Source organism: Oncorhynchus clarkii, chromosome 18, assembly GCF_045791955.1.
Source record: "Oncorhynchus clarkii lewisi isolate Uvic-CL-2024 chromosome 18, UVic_Ocla_1.0, whole genome shotgun sequence".
In the NCBI taxonomy this organism is placed as follows: Eukaryota; Metazoa; Chordata; class Actinopteri; order Salmoniformes; family Salmonidae; genus Oncorhynchus; species Oncorhynchus clarkii.
This window is the reverse complement of record NC_092164.1, coordinates 38,729,125-38,742,314: the sequence shown is the minus strand read 5'-3', so window position 1 is coordinate 38,742,314 and position 13,190 is coordinate 38,729,125. Positions and strand designations below refer to the sequence as shown.

The 13,190-nt window shown below is 47.3% G+C and overlaps 1 protein-coding gene across 4 annotated transcripts in view; it reads left to right on the top strand.

Annotated features, from left to right (window-relative positions):
* LOC139373439 (poliovirus receptor homolog) overlaps positions 1-13,190 on the top strand; it is an 80,528-nt gene that overhangs the window by 23,701 nt on the left and 43,637 nt on the right. For all 4 annotated transcript variants that reach the window (XR_011627571.1, XR_011627570.1, XM_071113930.1 and 1 more), the window contains exons 2-6: positions 7,192-7,301; positions 7,607-7,850; positions 8,158-8,457; positions 8,923-9,040; positions 9,702-9,850. Coding sequence is in view for 2 of the 4 variants with exons in the window: in XM_071113930.1 (XP_070970031.1) it covers positions 7,192-7,301; positions 7,607-7,850; positions 8,158-8,457; positions 8,923-9,040; positions 9,702-9,850 (921 nt within the window). In the remaining 2 variants the exon portion in view is untranslated. The remainder of the gene's footprint in view (positions 1-7,191; positions 7,302-7,606; positions 7,851-8,157; positions 8,458-8,922; positions 9,041-9,701; positions 9,851-13,190) is intronic.

Below are 13,190 nucleotides of genomic sequence, written 5' to 3'. Positions count from 1 at the left end.
GGTGCAGTATAGATGTTGCTTGTCAATAATTTAATAAGCGGGAGAACTCGCTCATAACCAGGCGGATGAATTATTAACTCTTTGGAATGCTGCGGGGCTGTGTTTGGGCTTTTGTGAAGAGGAATGATTAAATAATTGTATATAGAAGTATGAAGACGAGCATGTACATACTGTGGCAGGCACAGCCTCATTCATGCATGTTTTAGAAGCATGCGTCTGTAGCCAAATGAATAGCTTCTTTTATTTTCTGTGTGTATAGATGGGCTGTGTGGATAACTGTGTTTGGGGGTATGTTAGCAGGTTTGTGTGAGGTGCTGAGGCCCACATACATTTATCATAGAAGGGCTGGGCAGTAGAGCTGTAGCCGTAGGGCTGGAGAGCCATTCCACAGACGTGATGCACGGCTACAGAACCACCCAGGGTGCTATGGGAGGAGGGTTCACTCGGAGTGAATCACATTGTATATTATGCAGATCTTGCAATCACCAGTCCTCTACACACACACACACCAGTTCTTGTTCCTTTCGTTTTACACAGATACACAATACATTTTCTATCTCTCTCTCTCTCTCACACACAAACTCTTTAATGTTCTCACATGGTCTCTTTTTATATACAGTGCATTCTGAAAGTATTCAGACCCCTTAACATTTTGTTACCTTACAGCCGTGTTCTAAAATTGATTAAATTGTCCCCCCCTCAATCTGCACACAATACCCCATAATGACAAAGCAAAAACAGGTTTTTAGAAATTCTTGCAAATTCATAAACAAAACAGAAATCACATTTATGTAAGTATTCAGACCCTTTACTCAGTACTTTGTTGAAGCACCTTTGGCAGCTATTACAGCCTCGAGTCGTCTTGGGTATGATGCTACAAGCTTGGCACACCTGTATTTGGGGAGTTTCTCCCATTCTACTCTGCAGATCCTCTCAAGCTCTGTCAAGTTGGATGGGGAGCTTTGCTGCGCAGCTGTTTTCAGGTCTCTCCAGAGATGTTCTATCGGGTTTAAGCCCGGGCTCTGGATGGGCCACTCAAGGACATTGAGACTTGTCCTGAAACCACTCCTGCGTTGTCTTTGCTGTGTGCCTAGGGTTGTTGTCCTGTCGGAAGGTGACCTTCGCCCCCAGGCTGAGGTCCTGAACGCTCTGGAGCAGGTTTTCATCAAGGATCTCTATACTTTGCCCTGTTCATCTTTCCCTCAATTCTGACTAGTCTCCCAGTCCCTGCCTCTGAGAAACATCCCCATGATGATGCCACCACCATGGTTCGCTGTAGGGATGGTGCCAGGTTTCCTCCAGACGTGACTCTCGGCAATCAGGCAAAGGAGTTCAATCTTGGTTTCATCAGACCAGAGAATCTTGTTTCTCATGGTCTGAGAGTCCTTTAGGTGCCTTTTGGCAAACTTCAAGCCGGCTGTCATGTGCCTTTTACTGAGGAGTTGCTCTTTTCTGGCCACTCTACCATAAAAGCCTGATTGGTGGAGTGCTGCAGAGGTGGTTGTCTTTCTGGAAGGTTCTCCCATCTCCACAGAGGAACTCTGGGACTCGGCCAGAGTGACCATCGGGTTCTTGATCAACTCCCTGACCAAGGCCCTTCTCTCCTGATTGCTCAGTTTGGCCGGGCTGCCAGCTCTAGGAAGAGTCTTGGTGGTTCCAAACTTCTTCCATTTAAGAATGATGGAGGACACTTCTTGGGGACCTTCAATACTGCAGACAGTTTTTGGTACCCTTCCCCAGATCTGTGCCTCGACACAATACTGTTTCGGAGCTCTACGGACAATTCTTTCGACCTCATAGCTTGGTTTTTGCTCTGATATGCACTGTCAGCTGTGGGACCTTATATAGACAGGTGTGTGCCTTTTCAAATCATATCCAATCAATTGGATTTACCACAGGTGGACTCCAAGTTGTAGAAACATCTCAAAGATGATCAATGGAGACAGGATGCACCTGAGCTCAATTTTGTGTCTCATAGCAAAGGGTCTGAATACTTATCGGGGAAAAAATATATATACAGTGGGGCAAAAAAGTATTTAGTCAGCCACCAATTGTGCAAGTTCTCCCACTTAAAAAGATGAGAGAGGCCTGTAATTTTCATCATAGGTACACTTCAACTATGACAGACAAAATGAGGGAAAAAAATCCAGAAAATCACATTGTAGGATTTTTAATGAATTTATTTGCAAATTATGGTGGAAAATAAGTATATGGTCACCTACAAACAAGCAAGATTTCTGGCTCTCACAGACCTGTAACTTCTTCTTTAAGAGGCTCCTCTATCCTCCACTCGTTACCTGCATTAATGGCACCTGTTTGAACTTGTTATCAGTATAAAAGACTGTCCACAACCTCAAACAGTCACACTCCAACTCCACTATGGCCAAGACCAAAGAGCTGTCAAAGGACACCAGAAACAAAATTGTAGACCTGCACCAGGCTGGGAAGACTGAATCTGCAATAGGTAAGCAGCTTGGTTTGAAGAAATCAACTGTGGGAGAAATTATTAGGAAATGGAAGACATACAAGACCACTGATAATCTCCCTCGATCTGGGGCTCCACGCAAGATCTCACCCCGTGAGGTCAAAATGATCACAAGAACGGTAAGCAAAAATCCCAGAACCACACGGGGGGGACCTAGTGAATGAACTGCAGAGAGCTGGGACCAAAGTAACAAAGCCTACCATCAGTAACACACTACGCCAGGGACTCAAATCCTGCAGTGCCAGACGTGTCCCCCTGCTTAAGCCAGTACATGTCCAGGCCCGTCTGAAGTTTGCTAGAGAGCATTTGGATGATCCAGAAGAAGATTGGGAGAATGTCATATGGTCAGATGAAACCAAAATATAACTTTTTGGTAAAAACTCAACTCGTCGTGTTTGGAGGACAAAGAATGCTGAGTTGCATCCAAAGAACACCATACCTACTGTGAAGCATGGGGGTTGAAACATCATGCTTTGGGGCTGTTTTTCTGCAAAGGGACCAGGACGACTGATCCGTGTAAAGGAAAGAATGAATGGGGCCATGTATCGTGAGATTTTGAGTGAAAACCTCCTTCCATCAGCAAGGGCATTGAAGATGAAACGTGGCAGGGTCTTTCAGCATGACAATGATCCCAAACACACCGCCCGGGCAACGAAGGAGTGGCTTCGTAAGAAGCAGGTCCTGGAGTGGCCTAGCCAGTCTCCAGATCTCAACCCCATAGAAAATCTTTGGAGGGAGTTGAAAGTCCGTGTTGCCCAGCAACAGCCCCAAAACATCACTGCTCTAGAGGAGATCTGCATGGAGGAATGGGCCAAAATACCAGCAACAGTGTGTGAAAACCTTGTGAAGACTTACAGAAAACGTTTGACCTCTGCCATTGCCAACAAAGGGTATATAACAAAGTATTGAGAAACTTTTGTTATTGACCAAATACTTATTTTCCACCATAATTTGCAAATAAATTCATTAAAAATCCTACAATGTGATTTTCTGGATTTTTTTTTCTCTCATTTTGTCTGTCATAGTTGAAGTGTACCTATGATGAAAATTACAGACCTCTCATCTTTTTAAGTGGGAGAACTCGCACAATTGGTGGCTGACTAAATACTTTTGCCCCTATGGTATGTATGTATGTATGTATGTATGTATGTATGTATAATACGTTAGCAAAAATGTATACACTTGTTTTCACTTTGTCATTATGGGGTATTGTGTGTGGAATGATTACCTTTTTTTCCTTTAATCCATTTTAGAATAAGGCTGTAACGTAAGAAAATGTGGAAAAAGTCAGTGTCTGAATACTTTCCCAATGCATCGCAGTGTGTGCGCACACACTCCACATATTACCATCCTCCCTGTACAAAGACAGCACAGAGGGGTAGGAGAACAGCACAAAGAGAGAGGGGAAAAAAAGTGAGTCGGAGACTACAAGCTTAAGAAGAGAGTGAATGACGTGATAGGACATTGGATGTAAAAGAGAGCTGACTTGAGACCCTGGGAGTGAAAAGTGGAAGGGAGGTAGATGGAGAGGCGCACTGACACGGAGCAAAATGGTAGAGATGAGAAAGATGGGGACAAAAGGATTGGGGAGTACAGAGAAGATGGAAGGGAGCACTGCTTTGACCTTGAGATGAAGAGGAGGCGAGAAAAAGAGTGCAGTGGAGAGCGAAAGAGCTAGCCGGCAGTCGGTGACAGCCAGAGTTGAGAGGATCAGTCTGCTTAGTGTCTGTCAGATCGACAGGAGAGTGAGGGAAACAGCTGGAGGCACTCTGAGTGTGTGTGTGTGTGTCCTTTTGTGAGGTGTGTGTCCAATCTGTGTGTCTCTCTCTGTGTGTGTCCTTTTGTGAGGTGTGTGTGTCTTTGTCTCTGCATGATGTGTGTTTACTGAGTTTGCTCTGCCTGTATTGCGGTTTGCCTTTATGTGTGTGTTTGTATAAGTGAGAGGGATGGGGAGAGTGAAAGGGGAAGGACAGAGGGAAAGAGAGGTATGACCCTAGCTGCCAGAGCCTAATCCTCTAGTATGGCCATTTGGCTGTGATCAGTGTACCTGCAGAGCTAATGGATTCAGATGAGGGAGGGAGGAGGGAGACGAAGAGGCCGGCACTACCGGAGGTCTGCTTTAATATGGCAGCGATGTCATCACTGCGCCAACGCTCATCGCAGGGGTCACATAAAGAGTGGCGGGTGGGAAAAGTGCCTTTGCTTTCGACACATTCTGGCCTGAAGTACACAGCAGCACTTGATTCTCTTTCCTGCTTTGTCTTTCTTCATCTATTTTGGTGTAAAAGAAAGAACAGAGTGCCCACATACAATTCTTCCAGCTCCCTCTGTAGTTTCTCTGTTCCTGTGCTCTCCACCCTCCTCTAGTACTGCCTCTGCGGGCCTTGGCTCTCTCTCCTTCTCTTTCCCCCTCTCTGTGTGTCTCTCTCCCTCACCATCTTCCTCTCCCTCCTTCTCTCTCGCTTTCTTTCCCTCCCTCGGTCTCTCTCTTTTAATTTCGGGTGCCTCAACTCGGCCAGCACCTGAACCTATTCTTCTGTCTCTAATCCAGCCCCCCCCCCTTATCCCGTTACTTGCCACTTTTACATCATTCAGGCAGAAATATCGGTAATTATACCTTTGCGCTTGACTAGTCGCTGCAGTGGATAGCAGCCGTTTTAACGTGCTGATGACCAATCCTGCAACGTTGAGAAGGACCCGCAAGTAAGCATTTCACTGTTAGTCTACACCTGTTGTTTACGAAGCGTGTGACGAGTACAATTGGATTTGATTTGGCTAGTTCGGGAGTGTTTATCAAGGGTGCTCCACGTACTGGACCGATCCCACTCTTTAAACGACCCAGACTCCAGGTCGTAAAGCTTCCTCTTAATATTTCTCCCATTTCGACCGCTTTTTCTCTTCCCACGTTCACTTTGACCTAAACTGCATTTGATGAAGTTGGGGAAACAAATCAACACTGTACATACGAGGTCAGCGTTTTGGCCAACTAGGCAGCAGGGAAAAAGTGTTTGCATTGAAACCTGTAATTGCCCCACTGTGGTTAACGCCACTGATTTTATGGCTGAGGTGTTAATTGTGTTTTCTCTCCCGTTCACTGCTGCTTTTACAAGCCGGAAGATGTATATGACGTTGACTCTGCGTGTATTATATTATTATAATGAGCCCAGTGACAATAGGCTATTGCTCACTCCCGTTTGCTTAGTGATGCTAATGAACCCTAATGATTCCTGACTAATGCAGGAATCTTTTTGATTAAATGTCTACATGAAAGGAGTAGCCTTGATAAGAGTGTCACAGGACTATAGAATGGAGAACAAATATATACATTTCCATGATATTATGGGGCGGCAGGGTAGCCTAGTGGTTAGAGCGTTGGACTAGTAACCGGAAGGTTGCGAGTTCAAACCCCCGAGCTGACAAGGTACAAATCTGTCGTTCTGCCCCTGAACAGGCAGTTAACCCACTGTTCCCAGGCCGTCATTGAAAATAAGAATTTGTTCTTAACTGACTTGCCTGGTTAAATAAAGGTAAAATAAAAATAAAATATTATGGTTAATTGTGCAGTACTGCCCAGTAAGAAACGGGCATAATGATGTGGGTTTTCCTCTGCTGTTCTCCAACATATGTCTATGTCAGCCCGTATTGAGCTGAAGCACAGCTCTCGCTTTTGTGATACTGTCGAGCCGATTTTTCGACGGTGCGCTCACTCGGATCTAATACCTGTTTTCTGTTGACGCTGGAAGTCATTGTTTTTCAAAGGAACTCCTCCTTCCGTGCTTGCCAGCTCACACTGAAGTGCTTTGAACGAAAGACGTAAGAGATCTTAATCTGTCGCTTTTTATTCATGTCAATTTAGCTTACAGTAGGCACCGGTTCAAGGCTGTGCTCCTCGGATCTTTCATGCACAGCACTGCGGAGCACGGTTAAAGGCACACTCGGCGAGATGACGTCGCAACAAACCGCACCGCAGATATTGAGATGAGAGAGATGCAAGACTTTGCTCTCACACAGTCACACGGTGTGTCCGCGCATGTGCACGGGGGCGCTTTACGCTGCTACGGGACCAAAACGGCGGAGAAGTTGATCTTCGCGCTTCAACGCTCTTAGTTGTTGGGGAAATTGATCCGCTTTGTGTTTACTTCCTGCATGCAGCGTCACCTCTGAATGCACCTTTTAAGTTCCACTATAGTCATATCTGGTTTATCTAAAACGCTGGCATACAAGGAAATCGGTTTACTGGAAATCATAGACAGCCATTATCAGGATGTGAGGGGTGAATCTGAGCCTTCCATTTCGATACTTGTAAATAATAGGCTCAGTCTGTAGTGATAAGTGGTTATTTCTCTTTCAGTATTATGGCCCAGGTGGTAGTTATACCTGAGTCCGAGAGAGCTTTACACACTGCATAATGTCCTGAAACTAGATCTAGGTCTATTTTGATCCCAGTGATTTTAATATGTCGTTTTGGGGAGGAGGGGTTGTGAAGACTGGCTGATTGCTGCTTTTGACAGCCCCCGGCCCCCATTGTCTCCCTGCGGGGGAGAATTCTGGTTCAAATGGCAGAGCACTTCTCAATCACTACACTCAGCATTAGTATGGGTTATAAGAGGGGGTTGGGTGGGGGTTCTGTACGTGTGAGCCACAGGCAGAAACTGGAGAGGCTGATATGTGTTTCACTCACTCACTCTTTCTCTCTCCATCCACAGCTGCTTCGTGTCAGCGGGTGAGGGTGGTACCAGAGGTGGAGGCGTACCCCACCGAGTCGGTCGACCTGCGCTGTCAGTTTGTCGACGGAGGAAACACCAAGCTCACACAGGTAGCCAGATAACACACGAGGAGAGAGCCTGCGGTGCATGTCGGCCTTGACGCAGGGAACCATTAAATATTGCCCTCTGATTTCTTTGAAAAGGAAGGACAGTACTGTAGAGATGTTCTCCAGAGTTTTAATGTAGCAACCGTTGTGGTCGAACGTTGCTGCATTGAAATGCTGTCAGTGTGGGTGTTATTCATGCTATTTCATGAAATCGACTGGACATGTGCATAGACTGTATGTGTATAGACTGTATGTGCATAGCCTGCCATCCTGCAACCCTCTTAATTCCTTATCATTCTTGGACGCAGGTGTCGTGGATATGGGAGCCCACGGAGGGCCAGAGGGACAACATTGCCGTCTTTCACCCCATATACGGCGAGAGCTTCCCCGAATCGCCCTTCAACGGGCGTGTCCGCTTCATCCAAGGCACCTTGACAAACCCCTCCATTACCATCAGCAGCCTCAAGATGGCTGACGCCGGGCGTTACACCTGCGAGTACGCCACTTACCCCAGCGGCAATGAGCAAGGCACCACCAATCTGGTCATACTTGGTGAGCAGCTGGTGTTTTTGTTTTCTTTCAGTCTGCGCCCTAATTGCTCTCGGCGAAGAGAGGGCTCCGGTGCGATGACTAATGGTGTCCTCAAACGAATGCGGTGTCACGAAACGCATCCGCTCTGAAGCGGCCACCTTGTTAAGCCGCCGCAACGATGGCCTCAACTTTCCCCCCTCGCCAGCTGAATCTCTGCTGCCTTTCTCTTGCACTGTTGTCTTTTTATTAGACTCTAGGAGGGACCACACTTCCTGTATATGCACAACAAAAAACTCACTCATGCATTCGCTTACCGTCTCTCTTTCAGCGAAACCCAAGAATTCTGCATCCCCCGTTGTCGTCCAAGCCAGCACAAGCGGCAAACCAGTGGTCGTGGCCCAGTGTGAGGCGGCTGACGGCAAGCCAGCAGCCAGCATCAAGTGGATGGGAGAAGTCGGTGGCACCGATAACACCACCTCCAAAAAAGGTCTGGACGGCACGGTGACGGTGAGGAGCGTGTACCTACTGGTGCCCACGCCTGAGGACAACGGCAAGGAGGTCACCTGCATGATCAGCCAGCGCACTCAGGACAAGCCGCAGACCTTCCCCATGAAGCTGTCTGTCGAGTGTAAGTGTTTCGAACCCAGACCACAAGATTGTTAACCCTCGGCGTTACTCAAATAAAAAATGTTTGAATAACCGTCTTATTCAACCAAGTGGGCGGGGGGGGGGAAGCACAGAATATTTGCATTAGGTCTCAGGTCTCAGACAAGGTTGGGGTACTCATCGCACAAGCGTGGTTCACCACCTCCATTTCTGAAGCATTTTGGGACTTCCCTGTGTTTGTTTTTACCTGGCGTGACTCATCGGTCCCCAGTCATATCTCTGCAATCCTCCAACGGTAGGTTTCAGTTTCAGTGATGCTTTGTAGGACAAGTCTCGCTGTGAAAACCTCTGTGTTGAAGCTTCTCCCACTCCTGCACCCCAGTAGGCAATCAGTGTTCACTTGGTCGCTCCAATTCACAGTAACACCTCTCCTCTCTCTCTCTCTCTCTCTCTCTACTCTCTCTGTTCCTTTCCCCTTCTTTCTCAGATCCCCCGACTGTGTCCATAGTGGGCTATGATAACAACTGGTACATTGGCCGGACCGACGCTGTCCTGACCTGCCAGGCCACGGGCAACCCTGCCCCCGCCAACGTCACTTGGACAGCGTGAGTTAATCTTCCCATAGCTGGCCCCTGATCTTTGGAGTACCCCCCCGTCCCACCCCCGTCCCCCCGTCCCACCCCCGTCCCCCCAATTGCAGTCCCAGGCTTTTGGATTGGAGTATCCATGACAGTCCCAGGCATTTGGAGTATCCCTCCCATTGCAGTCCCTGACTCAGTGATTACCCATCTCATGACTATCCCAGACTTTAGGAATATCCCTACCCGTTTTGGTCTTAATTTACCCTGAGATGGAGAACGATTGTAGACAGCGTCTCCCCGATCTATCCCAGACAACAGAAGGGAGTCAGTCATCCAAAAACAATCAATTAGCAATTCCAATCTGATCTGCTCCAGCACCAATATTGCCCGTCCTCTGGGTCCCAGCAGCTTGCCTTCATCTCTTAATGGGGGACACAAGTATCTCTGCATCGGTTATATGGAAAAGAAAAACATATTTAATTTGTTTTTCTCTTGTTGATTATCCACATGGTCTTAATTTCGTCTGGCGGTGATAGACAGACGGCGGTTGGACTGTTACAGCCTGCTCCTCCAGTTGAGGTCTTGAATATGGGACCAGCTAGGAACTCGTCACCAGGCTGTGCTTCTTCCAAGTCGTTAATCTCTGTCCTCCCTCCTTCTCTCACCCCCCCCCCCCCCCCCACAGCATGTCCGGTCGGATGCCTGACACGGTACAGATCGCCGACAACAAGCTGATCGTGCGAAAGGTGGACGAGGCTGTGAACACCACCTTTGTCTGCGAGGTGAAGAACCGGCTGGGAGTGAGCAAGCACCAGGTCACCACGGTGGTCATCGGTGAGTCAAGCCCACTGAGCACGTGACCGCCGCCTGCGTACTCTTACTTAGTCTTATGTACACACACTGATGCACACATTCCAGCTCACGAGCGAACACAGGTGCGGACATTTTGTGGACGCACACACACACACACACACACACACACACACACAGGGATCAGAGCTACACAGGGGTCTTTTCCATCATATACACTGTCAGAGAGACCAACGCTCTCTCACAGCTAACTCTGTCGTCTGCTGGGCAACAGCTGGTTAAAAGGGGTGAAGGTTTGGCTTTTAGGGGTTCTTGGAAGGGTTTTTCTATTCATGCGGGAAATCAGTTGGTGTGAGCCAGTTTGCCGGGTTTTCTTTTCTCCCCACTAACATCCTTAGTGTAGGTCTGGATCTCTTTCTCCCCCCCCCCCTTCCCTTCAAAATAAGAGTCCGCTCTTCCTCTGCATGCACTTTCAACAGATTTCTCCTGTATTCATATATGCTGCGGTTTCTCCTCTCTTGCTTTCACACATTGATCCAATGAACACAAAAACAGCCTTACATTGGCTAGCCTCGACTTGGGCGTCAGTTATGGTTTGCAAGATGTCAGTTGTGCTCTGTCACATTTGGATTCTGCCTGGTCAAAACGGGTGCTGCCTTTTGGATCAGTGGAGCCAGTGCAGTTAGCACTTGTTCTCACCAAAGACGCTGTGAAACCTACATTTAGAATCCGTGGGAATCCTTTCAGAGATTTTGAATTGTCTCCCTTTGTTCTCCAAGGTGCTTTGTAGGCACTGAAACGTGTGGGGGTGGGGAAGAAGTGAGCTCTGGCTAGCAGCGTTGCCTTGTGACCACTGTATTAGGGCTGGCTGGCACTCCCACCAGCACCACGTCTTTGCAAGTACTTGAGAGAATCTGGTCCAACCTCCAGTTTCATCCCAAGCGATGGTGCCAGACATTTTTTTTCTTCTTCTTCTAAATGAAACCAATTGTAGCACAAACGCAATCGGCTCCCTTCATTTTCACTCCTGAAACCATTTTAAAAGCACTCTCTGTTCCCTTTAACTTCAGATGAAAGCGCCAAGCTCTATTTGTCTGGGGGTGGCTTTCGTAACACCCCTTTTGAGGTTGTGATTGTAGCGAGGGTTGACGGAGGTGCCGAGCACAAAGTAGAAGATGACGTTTCTCCTCTACGTTTTAAAGAGGAGTGCTCGGTCACGTGACCCACGACCTCTGAGTAAAATACAGAACTGAATTCTGCTGACAGGAGAGGAAAATGCGCCGGTCTCTCGCTCGACACTTGCTCAGCGGGCACGTGCCAGAGATGGCGTGTTAGTGTCGACGAGGTGCCAGCTGGATCTGTCCTCGTAGAGAGAGCGGCAGAGAGGGGGAAAAACAATAACAGAACATTCCATAGAACTCTTAGATGACTCCTGCTAGACTTTCAAAGGCCTGGCGGGGGTTCGCGACCCCTTGTCTCCCTTGACCCCCCCCCCCTCCCTTTGTGGGCTGTCCAGCTGGCTCTGTCCATTTTTACTGTGCACTGGAACACTTCTGAAGGGACCAGCGCGTACACACACACACATGACTTCCTCTACTGCCTCAGGCAAGCCATCCTCTGGGCTTACACAGACTTTCCTCCACAGGGAAAGAATAATCAACTAATCTAGCTTAGAGAGAAATGCTGGCACTGAATGGCTGCTGACATAAACCCGGTGCTAGTATTGTAACCTTAGTTCTGGTTTTGTCCTCAGGGCTGGAATGGCTGCAGGCCACTGGAAGTTCCTCCTTTAATTGATTGTCACATCTTGATTAATCCGTCTCCATTGAGCCGATTTTAATCCTCCTCCATTTATCAGATGTTTGTTAAGGGGGTTGTAGTGAGAACTGCCAGACCGTGAGGTTTCATCTCTGTGAGGGAGATAAGGAGAGAGGCAGGCACCTGGCCATGGTGGTTTATCAGAGACTGTCCCGTGGTGCTCAGAAAGAGGCTAAGCCTGCCCAATGGAGAGCCTGGCGGGAAGGTACAAATAAACAAGTTAGAGAATATCTACCATGAACATCTGCCCATTTGCCTCCAATGATACTAGATGTACTGGAGGTAGTTTGCAGTGCTAGTCCAATGTGACCCAGTAACCTTGCCTGTAGCCTGAAGAGGCGTGTTACAAAGAACTAAGCCCAAAGAACTAGCAAAATTGACAAACCTTGGACATTAGCACCAACCGATTGGGTTAGCATGCAGAGCTTAAAGGGATAGTATGACATTTTGGCAACTAAGCCTTTTTTCTACCTACCCAGAGTCAGATGAACTCATGGATGACATTTTTATGTCTCTAATTAGCATTAGCGCAATAACTGGAAGTCTACCAGAACATGCTCATTAAGTTCATATGACTCTGAGTAAGTAGAAAAAAGGCTTAGTTGCCAAAATGTCATACTATCCCTTTAAGCTCTGCATGCTAACCCAGTCTGGTGGAATGCTGATGTCTAAGGTTGGTCCATTTAAACCCTGTATTTGGGGAGTTTCTCCCATTCTTCGTAGGGATGGTGTCAGGTTTCCTCCAGACGGGAGGAATTCATTCAGGCCTAAGAGTTCAATCTTGGTATCATCAGACCAGAGAAACTTGTTTCTCATGGTCGTTGTCCTTTAGGTGCCTTTTGTAAATTCCAAGCGGGCTGTCATGTGCCTTTTACTGAGGAGTGGCTTCCTGTCTGGCCACTCTACCATAAAGGCCTAATTGGTAGAGTGCTACAGAGGTGGTTGTCTTTCTGGAAGGTTCTCCCATCTCCACAGAGGAACTCTGTCAGAGACCATCGAGTTCTTAGTCACCTCCCTGACCAAAGCTCTTCTCCCCGATTTGCTCAGTTTAGCCGGGCAGCAAGCTCTAGGAAGAGTCTTGGTGATTCCAAACTTCTTCCATTTAAGAATGATGGAGGACACTGTGTCCTTGGGAACCTTCAATGCTGCAGAAAGTTTGTGGTACCCTTCCCCAGATCTGTGCCTCGACACAATCCTGTCTCGGAGCTCTACGGACAATTCCTTCGACCTCATGGCTTGGTTTTTGCTTTGACATGCATCGTCAACTGTGGGACCTTATAGACAGGTGTGGGCCTTTCCAAATCATGTCCAATCAATTGAATTTACCTCAGGTGGACTCCAATCAAATTGTAGAAACATCTCAAGGATGATCAATGGAAACAGGAAGCACCTGAGCTCAATTTTGAGTCTCATAGCAAAGGGTCTGAATACTTATGTAAAAAAGGTATTTCTGTTTTTTATTTACTTATATAAATTTGCCAACATTTATAAAAAAGCTGTTTGTCATTATGGGGTATTCTGTGTAGATTGATGATGAAAAAAACAT